The 15,752-nt window shown below is 36.3% G+C and overlaps 2 protein-coding genes across 2 annotated transcripts in view; both read right to left on the bottom strand.

Annotated features, from left to right (window-relative positions):
* LOC307133915 (counting factor associated protein D-like) overlaps window positions 1–15,752 on the bottom strand; it is a 536,798-nt gene that overhangs the window by 473,616 nt on the left and 47,430 nt on the right. The window lies entirely within an intron of this gene.
* Window positions 1,836–14,345, bottom strand: LOC307133902 (digestive cysteine proteinase 2). The gene is made up of 11 exons (XM_079829234.1): window positions 14,151–14,345; window positions 12,658–12,717; window positions 12,498–12,590; window positions 12,239–12,411; window positions 11,508–11,757; window positions 11,226–11,421; window positions 10,391–10,581; window positions 10,178–10,269; window positions 6,485–6,646; window positions 6,214–6,403; window positions 1,836–2,592 (listed from the first exon to the last, which is right to left on the bottom strand). The coding sequence occupies exons 1-11, from the start codon at window positions 14,194–14,196 to the stop codon at window positions 2,405–2,407; spliced, it is 1,641 nt and encodes a 546-aa protein (XP_079685360.1). The 5' UTR covers window positions 14,197–14,345; the 3' UTR covers window positions 1,836–2,404.

Here is a 15,752-nt window from a genome sequence, read left to right as displayed (position 1 = left end):
GGGTTAACCCCACATTGTGGTGCCAAACATGTGCAGTGTGAAACGAAGCGGTGCTAAAATGTTACGACTAGCTAACAACCAATCGTGTGCCGCATATTGACGCGCTTTGGACAGTCACACGGAAACAGCGCTCATGTAACACTTTGTTTTGGGTTCAATTCTCACTATTAACTAGTTGCTTATTATTAGCATGCATATTACTAGGATATTGACAGTTTATTAGTATTTATAAAGCACATATTAATGCCTTATGCCTAAAAAAACTAGCTTATTTACTATTAATAAGCAGTAATTAGGAGTTTATTGAGGCAAAAGTTGTAGTTAATATTGAATGTTCTCCATATTAAAGGGTTACCATGCTCAATTGTAAACAGCGTTCTCGTTTTAGCATTTGATGAGGAAAAATGTCAAATGATGAGAGAAAGCGTGTCAATTGGAGTGAAGAAGAGACTCATTCTTGCCTTTATTGATACTACCTTCGGTAATGTATCATTTGGGGACGCGTAATGCTAGAGCTGTGGCTCGTCCAATCAATGTTTAGAATAACCCAGGGTTAATCATTTCAGAGTTAGCCAACCCAGGGTTAAAACTAGTCCCAGACTAAAATGCATGCTTGAGCTTCTACAAATATCTGTGAAAGAATGGGTCGCTCTCAGGAGCTCAGTGAACTCAAGCGTGGTACCGTGATCGGTTGCCACCTGTGCAGTAAATCCATTCGTGAAATTTCCTCACTACTAAATATTCCACGGTCAACTGTTAGTGGTATTATAACAAAGTGGAAGCAATTGGGAACAACAGCAACTCAGCCATGAAGTGATAGACCACTTAGGCCCTGTCACAAATGGCACCCTAAACCCTCATGGTCTTCCTCGGAGTCCGCACTTTCACAACGTAATGCCGTTTTGACTGCCGGGAAGTAGTCCGCTGCGTAGCTCGCACCAGTGCACATCAAGGGTGCTCGCGAGCACTCTTCTGAGACCTAAAATGACAAATGGGATACCCTGCGGTCTCGTGGACTTAATGGACACGCGCACGCAGCGGTCATTGTAAGTCCACAAGACCGAAAGTGCACATGAAGTGTGCCATTTGGGACAGGGCCTTAAAATCACAGAGCAGGGTCAGCGCATGCTGAGGGTCACAGTGTGCAGAGGTCGACAACTTTCTGCAGAGTAAATAGCTACAGACCTCCAAACTTCGTGTGGCCTTCAGATTAGCTCAAGAACAGTGTGTAGAGCTTCATGGAATGGGTTTCTATGGCCGAGCAGCTTATCCAAGCCTTACATCACCAAGTGCAATGCAAAGGTCAGATGCAGTGGGGTAAAGCACGCCGCCACTGGACTCTAGAGCAGTGGAGACGTGTTCTCTGGAGTGACCAATCACGCTTCTCTGTCTGGCAATCCGATGGAAGAGTCTGGGTTTGGCAGTTGCCAGGAGAACGGGACTTGCCTGACTGCATTGTGCCAAGTGTAAAATTGGTGGAGGGGGGGTTATGGCGTGGGGTTGATTTTCAGGGGTTGGGCTTGGCCCCTAAGTGCCAGTGAAAGGAACTCTTAATGCTTCAGCATACCAAGACATTTTATACAATTTCATGCTCCCAACTTTGGAGGAACAGTTTGGGGACGGCCCCTTCCTGTTCCAACATGACTGCGCACCAGTGGTGCACAAAGTCTGTGAAACCAGGCACAAGTGTGAAAAGCAAACAAGTAAACTATAATCCTTCTGAATAAACCTGACAGTTTCTGCATGAGGAACCGACTGAAATTTTAAGTTGTTATTCACAGATAAAATCTGCCATGACCAGATCATCGAGTCAGTGGGTTGCACTCAAGAACGGGATCAGTGAACAAATAGTTTTTATTAGACGGTTTGGAGTGAATTATATTTTTCTGATTCAGCCATGGTCATTATGTACTGTATTTAAATTAAATGGATCTTACAGGATTCTTCAAAATAATAATTGCTTGTTTCACAGAAATCAAAAAGGTTTGGAACAACAAGGTGCGAAAATGACAGAACTATCCCTTTAACAAAAACATGTTTCATATCACTGCATTTTTATTAGGACTTCAAGGACTTACTCTGTCATGAGATGTTAATTGACTCATAACTGCCTGGTCCTCCTGTAAAAGGCAAGATTTTGCAATGAGATCAAATGAAAATTGCTAGTTGCTGACCATTGCCTGTTGACAAGTATGAGTGTTACTTTTGCTGCATGATGGAATGCAAGCCTTAATGTGATTTTGCAATGATCAAGCATTTTGTTATTAAGACTTTCCATTTATTGACATTCCGACTGAAGCACAATAAAACTGATCAACTGTCCAGAATCCAGGATCTGCAATTAAACCAATAAAACCAATTCCTCTGTTGCCTTGTGTGAATTTCTTTGAAGGACACATGTGTATTAGGCCAACGTAACGTATGTGGCGTCAGTGGCCACGCCACAGTTGTTGTCTTTCATAGACATCAGTACATAACCATCATTGCCCCAGTAAGACGACCAGGAGTTCTTCACCAGCCAGTAGGTCTCGTTCTTCATTATCCCATAACCGACTGCTAGCACAGCATGATCCAAGTCATCCATCCCGTTTTCTGTGGATATAGAAACATGAATCGTTGGTACTATATACTTCATTTAAAGCCATCTTTAAGACATTGCTGTGTTCTGAATAGTATGCATGAGTATGAAATATAAATTCTGCCTAATATTCTCATATATGTTTTTTAGGATGTAGTGAGTGAAACAAATTACTTTAGTATACAGGGAACGCTGACATTTACTAAAGTGCAAAATTTCCAGCTGCAAATTGTTATTAAAAAAAAAAAATTTATATATATATATATATATATATATATATATATATAAATAAAAGCATTTTGCAGTTGAAAACATAAATTTATTGTTGTTAATTATTTATATTAATATGTATAGTAATATAAACATTATAAACAATACAATTTATTAATAAAATAATAAGAAACAATTGAATATATAAAACCATTTTGCAGATGGAGGGGGGGGGGATCACTATAGTTTATTGTTTTAATTATGTACAATAATAATAAATAATAATAATAATACTAGTTTATATACATATTTCTGAATTTAAAAAAAAAAAAAAAAAATATATATATATATATATATATATATATATATATATATATATATTTTTTTTTTTTTTTTTTTTTTTTTTAAATTCAGAAATATGTATATAAACTAGTATTATTATATATATATATATATATATATATATATATATATATATATATATATATATATATATATATATATATATATATATATATATATATATATATATATATATATATATATATATATATATATATATATATATATATATATATATATATATATATATATATATATATATATTTCCACTAATAAATTGTATGTGTGTGTGTGTGTACACACTATGTAAAAAATAATCTGCAATAACATTTTGCGGATGGAACTATTTTGAAAAATACTATCTATATCAATAATATTTTTATTTTATGTATATGTATGTATGTATGCATGTATGTATGCATGCAGTGGCGGTTCTAGGGGGGTGGCCAGGGGGGCCGGTGCCCCTGTGTCAACAAGCTTGGCCCCCCTTCTGGCCCCCTTAAATTTGGAATCATATCGCACCAAACAAAAAACTGGTTAAACTGATTGCAATGCGCGGTTTTTGCTGTGGCGGTGAGTGATGAAAAGAGCACTTTATTGTGTCATAACCAATAACCAATGCAGAGAAGCAATGAGGAGGCTGCTCGCTGTGGGACGCAAGTAGTCTGTTTATGAATGATTCGTCACTCAGTCTGCATTCGCTCAAATAGTTGTAAAACACGGGCTATAATGGTTGCTACGCACTTGATTATAGATAAAATAAGCTCTCTTTATACACGTTGTGTTGTGTGTAACTTCACCCATACGCAGCAGTGATAGGCTACTGTAGATTAATTTTACTGACTTGACGACTTTGAATTCCATTCAGTCATTTGGTTCATTTAGCCTACTTGTAGTTAATATATATTTTTTCAAAATTTCTCATTTCTAACTGAACACATATGTCTTTGATCATATTCCGAATTAGGAAGATGCAGCCAAAGATAAATTATGACCAACGCAATGAAAGAACCATTCATGTGCGAATATGACAGATAGGCATACCCGAGAAAAGATACAGAAAATAATGTAATTTCAGTCTTGTTCACATATAGCGAGAAATAATATTATTTTATCCAATTGTCCAGTGTTGCTTAGAGTATTAGATGTTTGTTTTTATGTCCATGCTAACTTTGCGAAGAGTCCGCTAACAGAGAGCAGGAAGGCTACAAAACATGTAAAATAAATGGTTTAGTTTTACTTTTATAAATTGAGCATGCATGATCATATTACAGATACATTACTTTTCAAATAAATAAATGAACTTAAAATGATTTTACTTCACGTGTAGAGACTGCAGAGTGATACAGTATATGGCCAAATAAAAAAGACTTCCAATAATCCGGCAATAAGTTAAAGGGTTAGTTCCCCCAAAAAGAAAATAAAAACACCTAATGTAACTCACCCTCGTGTTGTTCCAAAACCTGTATTAGTTAGAATGTTGTTAACCAAACCATTTCAGTGCTTCTTAGTTAGAATGTCCATAAAATTCAAGATATGCGGCAAAAATGCCCGTTTGAGTTTTAGTCTCAGAGCGTTTTTACACTGGGCACGTTTGTTGTGGTCCGCGTCAGAGCGCATTCTAAACCGCGAATACACCGCAGGCTCCCTCTCGCTCGTATCCAAGGTAAATCATCAACACTATCATCCCTTAGCCTACATGTGTTTTATTGAACTAAATACATCGTCATCTGATAAAATGCATGCGCAGGTTACTTTTCTTGCGCACCCGAGTCCTTAATCTTATAATATAAAATACAATATTATGTATCCTGTTTATATATATATATATATATATAATATAAATAAAAAAAACAAAAGTACATATTTTGAATAGGCTACCATAATGTTTAGTTATTTTATGTTTATTTCCATTTGTTTAGCTTGTTACGCATTTGTGTTGCCTCTATCCAATAAAATACATATACAATGGTTATTAGCAGTTGTGTATTTTGTTTTTGATTATTGCATAAAATAATATTATATTGGATCTAACTATAAATTACCCAGTTGTGAATAATATGACCCGTGGATCGTCCGTGGGCGGCCAGAAAACATGTAATATAAACCAGCGGCTCGGTAGCGGAGCACTGTCGGAAAAGTGGTGGCTGCTGCTGGTGGTCCGCTAGGAAAACAATGAGCAAAATGCCAGTGGGCCGCCAACTTTGCCTCCAGTGGTCCGCCACTGGCCCGCTGGTCGTATGTTAGCTGTTGCTTTCATATTCCCATGAATCGCAGCACAGCTCGAGCGCAATTTGCGCAACCAAGCTCAGAGCATCTCCTTCAGGCAGTCTCGAATTCAGTTCCCCTGAGCTCAGCTCACCTGGGTCATGACAACTTTCACATTACCAATTATTCGAACTAAACTGCCAGTGTGAAAACGCCCTCACATTTACATCATGATATAGACTAAGCATTAACATGAGTAACGAGTGCAATATCACACAAGTTTTTCTACCCAGAATAGCATGACTGCAAATGCGATAGCCTACTGCTCTTACACAACAGTTTAATAAAATAAATAAGTTAATAGTGTTCAACATAAGAAAGTCATATTTGGAACGACATGGGGGTGAGTAAATGGTGATAGAATTTTCATTTTTAGGTGAACTACCTAATTAACTACTGGTTAAGATAAATGTTAACGTGTGCCCCCTAAAAGCACAAGTGGCCCCTGCCTGGCCCCCCTAGTTACCGTGGTCTAGAACCGCCACTGTATGTATGTATGTATGTATGTATGTATGTATGTATGTATGTATGTATGCATGTATGCATGTATGCATGTATGCATGTATGTATGTATGTATATATATATATATATATATATATATATATATATATATATATATATATAAATAATAATTATAATAATAAAAATTGATAAGGCAACATATTGGAAAGTACAAAGCTAATAATATGTTAACAGACCATGTAATACATACGATCACACAATCATAGAGTGCAGTATGTGGTATAATGATGGAGGAAAGGACAGTTCAAGTGTTAGGGTTTAAGTTAGTGAGGCTGAATGTGTGAAGACTCACTGCAGGCCGGCTCGTAGTAGACTCCATTGCTGTAGAAGGAGAAGGATCGGTGAGCAGCGTCGATGCTGACGGCTACAGGGCCGAATTTAAAGATGGCGACCTTCAGAGCCGCAATATCACCACTGGTCACGTTAGTGTAACCGCTCAACTTTGCCACCATTGAGGACTTATCGTAATGACACAAACCATTCTGAAACACACACAGTCATCTGATTAGTGACCCTTTTAACCACCAGTATCGGATAGATCTGATGAATGTTTTTACACACACCATGCCCATATATCCTCCATAGCTCTCTGCGGTCGAAATGCCACCATGCTTCATGATCCACTCAAAAGCTCTCCACTCCTCTCCTCCATCACAACCATTATTCCCAAATCCCCATGTGCAGTCGACCAGCATCTGCTGGGACAATGATGTCAGCTGTCCCGTCTAAAAGAGAGAGAAAGACAAGGACTAGTTCAAATCGGTGTCAGTGAGGTAAAAACTCCATTCAGTTGGACTCTGCAAAGACCAGGGGCCGGTTGCACCAGCTTTGGTTAAGTCAATTAAACCTAGTTGACGTAAAAGGACACCAAGGCACATTCAATATTTTTGCTCTGAAATGTAACTACACAAACTAAATACTGTATTTACAGAAGCCTCTGAGACCAGGAGTAACAGTTTGAATAAAAAGGCAGATTGACTGAATTAGATTAATAAGCTTTTGTTTTACGTGACAGACTTCAATCCTTTAGACATCCATGATAATGCTGACATTTACACTCGCTTAAATTTTAAGAGAGAACATTATGTAAATGAATTACTCTTCAGCAAATGAGGTCACGTCGTGCAGCAGTGCAATGGCCAAGGTCAAGATTTTTGTTCAATTTTCATTAAATACTACATTTGGTCAATTTGGTTTGTTTTTTACTAAATTCTATTGTATACCCACAGAACACTTATATGGCACGTGTCGCTTAGGATCATTCTGTGATATTTCGTTTAAAAAAAAAAAAAAAAAAGTGTGACGCTGATTGCTATTCACTGCCATTATATGAACGAGCACAGGTGGGACTTTTTTTTGAAAATTCTTCTTTTGCGGTCCATAAAAGAAAGAAGGGCAAACGGCATTAGAACAACACCAGGGTGAGTAAATTATGACTTCATTTTCCTTTTAGGGTGAACTATTCCTTTAAGTTTAAACCATAAGATTATCATTATGCAAGACAGAAGTCGAAGATAATAAAAAACAAAACAAAAGATGATATTTCCTAATTCATATAGATTTTTTTTCCATGCTATGAAAGTCAAAATGGCCCATCAACTGTTTGATTTCCCATATTCTTTTTTGTTCAGCATAGAAAAGAAATGCATACAGGTTTGGAACAACTTGAGGGTGAGTAAATGACAGAATTTTCCTTTTTGGATGAACTATCCCTTTAAAATGGTCATGCTCACTCTTACAAAAGGGCTATGTCTGAAATCGCCCCCCTATACCATAAATAGGGCACTATTTGAGGGGACAGCCATTTGTAGTGGTGTCCGAAACCATAGTGGACGTTATCGAGTGTACTCATTCAATCCCATAATGCACCGCAATGACGAGTGTACAGCTGATGTACACTCACCGGTTAGAGAATACCCATAATGCACTGTATGAATTCCTACATCTCGCCAGAAGATGGCGCCTGCAGCAGAATCATCCATCCATTTATTTTCCAAACCACTGGTCTGATGTGGTACTTATTTATGATTTAATGCCATATCAGCAACAATGGCTATATCCATGGCAATCAGCAGTATCACTTCAATACATTGTTTACATTAATTTAACAATTTTGTCTTAAAAACAATCACTATACAAAATCAGGCATATATGTCTGATGTGGTACAGTGTAATACAGGGAAGACTAAATATTCAACCATATTACTGATCATAAAGTCATAATTAATAAATAAAATGTTGAAAATATGATTTTAAATGTCCTTATTAGATAAAAAGTCAAAAATATGATTTTAAAAGTAGGGCTGGGCAAATTAACGCGTTAACGCTGGCGATTAATTTTTTCAGCTTAACGCATTAAAAATATTTAACGCAAATAACGCAGCGTCAATTTTTATATCCATTTTTGCTTAGCGTTACATGATCATCACGCTCTTATTCATGTGCTTCCAAGCGCGACAAGACACAAGAGAACGCGCTGTATGCCAGTGTTCTGTCTGTCTGTGTGTGTGTCAGTGTCTTGTCTGTGTGTGTGTGTGTGTGTGTGTGTGTGTGTCAGTGTCCTGTCTGTGTAGATGCGTCTCATGTCAGCTAATCAAGGGACACTGACACACACACACACTCGACGCATAGATAGACTCGCGTCAGTTTCCTGCTCACATCGAGTTCTCTTTTGCTCTTGAACAAACAATAACACAGAGGATTTTGAGTATTCTCATATTAGGAGTCTTAAATTAGTTAAATAACGTCTTAAATGAACTTAAAGAGTTGTGAGGAAATGAGATGCGCGGGACAGCGCGTCAGATCCGCGGCAGATCTTAAAGTGACAGTAGCACTGATGATGCCTGTCATTAATGTTCATCAACGAACAACGGGAACAGAGAAAATTGTAGCTTTAATGATGATTCATCTATATTTCATTTATTATTTATGCAGTTAAGGAAGGTTTGATAACTATTACATTTCTGTATATGTATAACAGGGAAGGCCATGGGTAAATATAACATTTATTATTTTGGGTTTATGTAAAGATTGTTTTAAGTTCACTTAAATTAAAAGTTGTTTTTTAAAGCCTAATAAATGTTGAAATTGGGAGCTTTCAGTTATACTGTAATGTAACGTCATTAATGTTTCATAGAGACTTTAGTATCAGTGATACTGGCCTTCATTCATAAAAAGATGACAATACAACACATATTTAAAATATGCTGTCTTTAAATTGTTTATACATTCATTTGGAGAGTAACTGAAATTATTACAATATCAAAATTTTAAAAACTTAATATAAAAAACTTGCGATTAATTACAGAAAAAAATGTGATTAATTAGTTAATTTTTTTTAATTGATGCCCAGCACTATTTAAAAGTCATAATAGTGAGATAAAGTCGGAAATACGACATGCTAAGTCATAATTATAAGATCAAATGTTGAAAATATGATTTTAAAGGCCCTCATTATTAGATAAAAATTCGAAAATATGACATGCTAAGTCATTGTGAGATGAACAGCTGAAATTAGGACTTTAAAAATTCTGATATAAATGGATTTAAAGTCAAAATTATTACTTAAAAATCTAAGTTTTGATTAAAATTCCTAATTATGAGATAAGCTGAAATTAGATTTTAAAAAAAGTCTAAATTATGACCAAAACACACACTAAGACATTAAAGAGATGAAATCATGCTTCTTATTTTTTTTAAATGCACTTAAAAAAAATGTATTAACACTTAGTATAATAATATTTACATTATTTTTCATTTTGTGCAATATAGTTTCTTCATGCGTTTTTACATTTTGAAATCAGTTTTTACAACAGAAATTAATCAATCAAAAACTTACTTCAGCTTTTCATCTAAAACAAAATTAATTTCCTATCATCACTGTAAAGCTGCTTTGAAGCATCTGTGTTGTGAAAAGCGCTATAGAAATAAAGGTGACTTGACTATAAATTCCTTTTTTATTGATTATTAGATAGTTTGATTAAGGTTTATACATGCTAATTCCAATGACAGAGTTCAAGATAAATGTGTTCATTACAACTGAAGCTGCCAGTTTTCTAAGTTTCAAATGATTATCAAACAGCAAACACAAAATATGCAAGCGCCAGCCCTTCCAGGAGAAGGACAGTCAGTGTCCGAATTCACTCACTTTTTCAACTGGACAATATTAGTGGAGTAATGTAGGGAATAGTGAATGAGGGTATATGACTTGATTTCAACCACAGCTATGGAGTGTGGAGTTTGTTGTGTAGTTTTACCTTCAGGAAAAGAGCTCCCTCTAGTGTTCCAGTGGAGGCAAAGCTCCAGCAGGATCCACACACAGCCTGGTCTTTCACTGGCGTCACAGCACCTGAAAATATGTTACAGTAAGTGTGTGTATCATCTGAATCACTCCTGCAACACTAAACATGTGTAGAAAGATTCTGACTTCACATTTAACAACTCAACAAATACGAACAAGAATTACACACCATACAGCCTCCAGTCTATCGAATCAGGGGTGGCTATAGAGTGGATTTCAGAGGGAAACGGCTGAGCCTTTCTGTGAACGTGAGATCTTTTACATCCTCTCATCATGGCCAGCTCTTCCTGCGACCGGTCGGCCAGGTGATTGACAGAGAGAGTGAACGAAAGACCAGCTCTGTTCATAGAGTGCACATACCTGAAGGAGAACAGGATGTAAAAATCAAGAGTACAGACTTCTCATTATGTAATTGTATAGTTTATTATTGCTCCATATTCTTATGTTTCTAGATAGTTGATAGTCTATATGTACTGTAACCAAGAAAAAGGCCTATGCATTTTTTTCCCCCCATATATTTTTGTGATTTCATCAAAGATGTGCTTCTTTATTTCAAAACAAAAAATGTTTCCCTCCAAAATTTTATGTTTTAAAACAAACTGACTATTTTAGGCTAGGTGCCACAGACGGACACCAATAATATACCCATTAAAAGCTTGAAAAAATAGCATTTATCATTTTATTAATAATAATAATGCAACCAAAACAAAGAAACCATTTGGCAGCAGATTCTGCTTGTCGTCAAACATAATATATGTCATTTAAAAATGTAAATAACAAAACTCCTAAAAACGTGTGCCTCTAATATTTAAAAAAATACTTTTTATAGTATAAAAGCAATCAATGTTGTGCTGTATTGTTGTGCTTAACAACTATTCACAATACAGCCGTCTTTCAAACTATGTTGTTTAATAAAAATAGATTTGCAATAAAATAATTGAGGCCTTTTTTCCCAGTTTTATTACAAATCACCAAATCTTGTGTAATGCTGTTTTTTTCCTCACCGAATGTTATGTACAAAGTTGTGCTCGCGCTCCTCGTGCTCCTTCTCACTTTCATACTGACGCTCAAACTTCTCCTTAAAGTGGCCAAACATACGGTGGGCGTGGCCAACGGGGGAGGTGTGGACCAGGTCTTGAAGGGGGTTGGCCAATAAGTGATGCTCCGCACCAGGACCAGGAAAGTCACCACAGGTCATACCTAAACACACAAGACAGCATTTGATTAGATGGTCTGTAAGTGGCAGAAACATGCCATGTCACTGAATGCGTTTGATCTTTTTTTACCTCCAGGTAGTTTGAAAATGTCCGATTCAGTTCGAGGGCTGAAGTCACTGTAGTCAATAATGTACTTGTCGTAGTGGGACCCCAAGAGAGTGTTGTAGCCCATCATCTCATAGTGGCACGGGGTGGCCGGGGAATCATTTCCCTCTGGACGTGTGACCCACAGACGATATGTGTTCTTCTTGTGACCAATTTGTGTGACATTTTTCCAGACCTCACACAGAACGCCTGCGTAATACTCCATCTTCTCAAACTGCAAAACAAACAGTGATTTTATAAACATTAGAGCCTCACTGTTGAATTGGTTTGAATGACATGAGCAGAGCTTGACAAGTTGACATTAACAAATGCGGGTGTATTTCAGCAGTGGCGTGTAAACCAATCACTCCTACCAGCCACTTTGATGGGTTGAATTTTATATTGACACTGAAATATCTGAAACGCCAATATTCATTTTCCGCAGAATAGATACACAATACCAGCTGCGCTTTCTCGTTCTCATCTCTCTGACAGCGAGTGACACACTGCCAAATTATGAGACATTAAAAATATATATATATATGGCAGTTTTTCCCCCATGTTACCGATGTTAAAATTGTGGTCAGTGAAAATGCTGAGTGGCTAGTAACTTTGGAAAACCACTAGCCACTGATAAACAAAAAAGATAATGTCAAGGGTGAGTAAATGAGGGAATTTTCACTTTTTGGTGAACTGGCCCTTTAAGTAGTACATACTTCAAAGCCCTGCAGATCAGGCAGTGCTGCCTGTGGAAGTATTGGATCCTCCTTGGTTCCATTAAGCTGGAAACACTTCATAGTATTGAATTCGGTCTCAGTGGTAACTGGTGTGATCTTGTAATTGGCACCATAATCCAAGTCGTTTCCAATAAAAAAAGTGCACACTTGACCTGTATAGATGGAAACAATTAGGAGAAAGTGCATACATAATCTATTCCATTTCAATACTGCCTGATTTTAATGGACGATGACTGACCATGGTAATAGTCGATGCGACTTCTGTTCCCCTTAAGGTCGTACCAAGCTTCAAACGGTTCCTTTATCTCAGCATAAGGCAAAGAGAGCATACCTACATAAAAAAGGCACATGTAACATACTGAATTTGGGATGTACTGTGTAATTAGGCAGAAATATACCTTTGACATGATACATCTTTCCAAAATCAGGGACTGTTCTGCCGCCAACTGGTGTGGCATCTGAGGAAGAAAACAGAGAGAGCTTTTGCTTACACAAAAACATAATAGTCTCCATAGATACACTATGAGGTTTGGGAAGGTTACTTTTAAATTGTATTTCATTACAGATTACAAAATACATGCTTTAAAAAGTAATTTGTAATGCATTTCGTTAGATTACACAAGTTTCGTAACATAATCTAAATACTTTAGAATACTAATAAGGCTTGTAACACAAAGGGACCACCAAACACAGAACTTGGTTTCCCTCTGCATATTATTTTAAATAACATCAGTTTTCCACAATATTTCTTAAAGCAAAAAATGCAGACAATCTTAGAAAAAAAATAATAAATAATGACGCTCAACAATAATAACACAATGCATTAAGATCTGCCATGTGTAAACTTTTTGAATTGGAAAAACAGTGTCAATTGTACTTATATTGTCTTCTGAAGGGCAGTATACTAAATTTAAAAATATGATCTTTAAACAAAATAAGAAAAAAGTTTTCACTCCCTGCTCTTAATGTATTGTGTTTTATGGAAGCTTGTTTCCGCCACTAAATATAAAAATAATTGTCATATTTTATACATTTCTATTGTTTATATATGAAAGAAATGAAATATTTAAACTAACAAATGCGTGATAAAGTCACAATTACCTTTTTTATTTTGTATTAAAGTTGCAATTCTGAGAAAAAAACATTTTAACCCCCCTTTTTTCTTCTTTTTTTCCCCTCGCAATTGCAAATTCATATCTCAAAATTCTCAGAAAAGAAGTCAGAATTGTGAGATAAAAAGTCGCAATTACCTAAACAAAACACTTAACATGAAAACAGTCATGGATCATCCAGGTAAAGACAGACAGTTCAGATTCAAGGGTATTAACATTTTTGAATGTGGCAATTTGTATAAATGCAGTCATTTTGTCTTGTGGAGTACATGTAAACATCCATTATGTGAAATAGCTTATATTTAGGACAGTACTAAATAAAACATGCAAACTTTTATTTGGTTAAAATTATAAAAAAAAAAAAATTTGCATATTCTGCAAGGGGTATGAAACCAATGAGCAGAGTCAGAGTCTGAGAATCACCAACTACTGTTTGCCTGTTACAGTTTACATTAATGTTTAAATTAAATAAATGACATAAAAAATAAAAAAAGTACTCACTTTGGTAATCTAAAATACTTTTCGGATGCAACTGTAATTTGATTACCACCCATTTAAAATGTAACTGAAATTAAATACGCACATAAATACTTAACTAAGTTACATTTCTTTACTCCCCAACCCTGTACACTACGAATACTAAGCCTAAAATATACCATTGTCTCAACATGTTTAGAGCTAAAAACAGCACAGGAAATGTATCGCAGTCATTAAATCACGAGATGAACTATCAAACGCGTTTGTGTTTTCTTCCTGTTGTCATGTTGTTTTCTCTTTACCTGCAGCCCACAGCAGGAGCACAAACCCAGCTAGAAGACGCCACATAATGCAATCTATCTAAAGAAGCGACAGACATCCACTGGAGATGGGAAACTAGCCTTCGTCCGTCTGACAGTCCGACACAAACAATGATGAGGGACAAGACAAAGTTCCAATAAAAGCACGCGCTGAAGGAGGGACTGCATTAAAGTCATATGACACGAGGCGCTATTGCTGTCACATGACCGTAGTCAGCTGTTTTCTTTTAGCAATTGCCTTTATCGGCTTTATGGCGGTTAAAATAGCTGACGTAGGCTAGTTCAATAAAAAAATAAACAATCATTTCTAACTATAAGTTCATATTGTATTACATATCTTAAACAAGTTTTACACTGTACATCAGAATTAAAGGGATAGTTCCAACCCTTTCCTTCTTCAGTTGAACTAAAAAAGAAGATATTTTGAAGAATGTTGTTAACCAGACAGTTGACAGCCATTGACTTCCATAGTAGGACAAATAAATACTATGGGTGCCGTCAACTGATATTGTTCAAAATATCTTCTTTTGTGTTCAGCAGAAAAATGAAACTCATAAAGGTTTGGAACAACATAAGCGTGAGTAAATGACAGATTTTGCATTTTTTGGGTGAACTATCACTTTAAGCACTAAACGAGGAAGATGAAGCATATTGAAAGTGAAGTGTGTTGAAATGAGAGATGGGAAGTAACTGCAGAAATGCTTGAAACATGAGATGAGCTACTGACACTTAGGAAAAATGTACACCACCAACAACAATTCATCACATATGAATGCAACCAGGGGCGCCGCTAAGGGGGGAAAGTTAGGACAATTCTAAGGGCCCAATCACTTTTGGGGCCCCCAGAGATTGGTTTTATTAGTAGTACAGTACTAGAAGTAATGTAATAGAAATGTATAATCTACCAAAGAGTTACAAATATAACAAAATTATGTCTTATTTCTGCATTTCCGGCAAAATCCAGCAAAACACTCCACTCATGAACCGCTCACACTCAAGGGTAAAACGACACTTGCTCAAAGCCCACTCCGACATGAAATTTCTCTGTACTGTAGGCTACTATAATTGTTGTAGCCATTAAGAAAAAGTGTTTAGTTTTATATTTATGTTTACATATTATAATGTTATTTTGTATGTATATGTTGTCAATCTGTCAATCTATGTTGATTATGAAAAGTGAACAGCATGAGTTAAAAAGGACACATCATAAGCTGCGCAATGCCAGGAGTAGACATGGAGTGGGTCAGACATGATTATGACCACTTCATTAAGTTTTGTTTGAATAAATTGTATCTTAATTTGAATCAATGGTTCATCAGCCAATTGGGGCATTCTGGGTTGAGCGAACAGAGCTTAATTGGCCAGTATTATCAAATTGCAGACAAAAATTTTGGATAGCTATGGTGCGGTAGGCGGCCCAACTTCATATTCTTTCATAGGGCCCAAAATTGCTAGCGGCGCCCCTGAATGCAACTGAGAGTAAACTGGTTTTAAAACTAGTTTAATTGTGACTATTTTGGCCGGTTTCACAGTCAAGGCTTAAGCTAGTCCCCCGCTCACTAAGCGGCATGTTTGAGCTGTATC

Source organism: Gobio gobio (genome assembly GCF_949357685.1).
Source record: "Gobio gobio genome assembly, chromosome: 11".
Classification (NCBI taxonomy): Eukaryota; Metazoa; Chordata; class Actinopteri; order Cypriniformes; family Gobionidae; genus Gobio; species Gobio gobio.
Note: the sequence above shows the minus strand (reverse complement) of the source record. Positions and strands in the feature narration are given on the sequence as shown.

Bases quoted from the DNA above. Each gene is read 5' to 3' on its own strand.
- LOC307133902 (XM_079829234.1), bottom strand. From the start codon at position 14,196: ATGTGGCGTCTTCTAGCTGGGTTTGTGCTCCTGCTGTGGGCTGCAG. The intron at 12,412-12,497 runs GTCAGTCATCGT...CCATCTATACAG, and splicing joins TCGCATCGACTATTACCATG to GTCAAGTGTGCACTTTTTTT. The intron at 10,582-11,225 runs GTGAGGAAAAAA...GTTCTCCTTCAG, and splicing joins AACTTTGTACATAACATTCG to GTATGTGCACTCTATGAACA.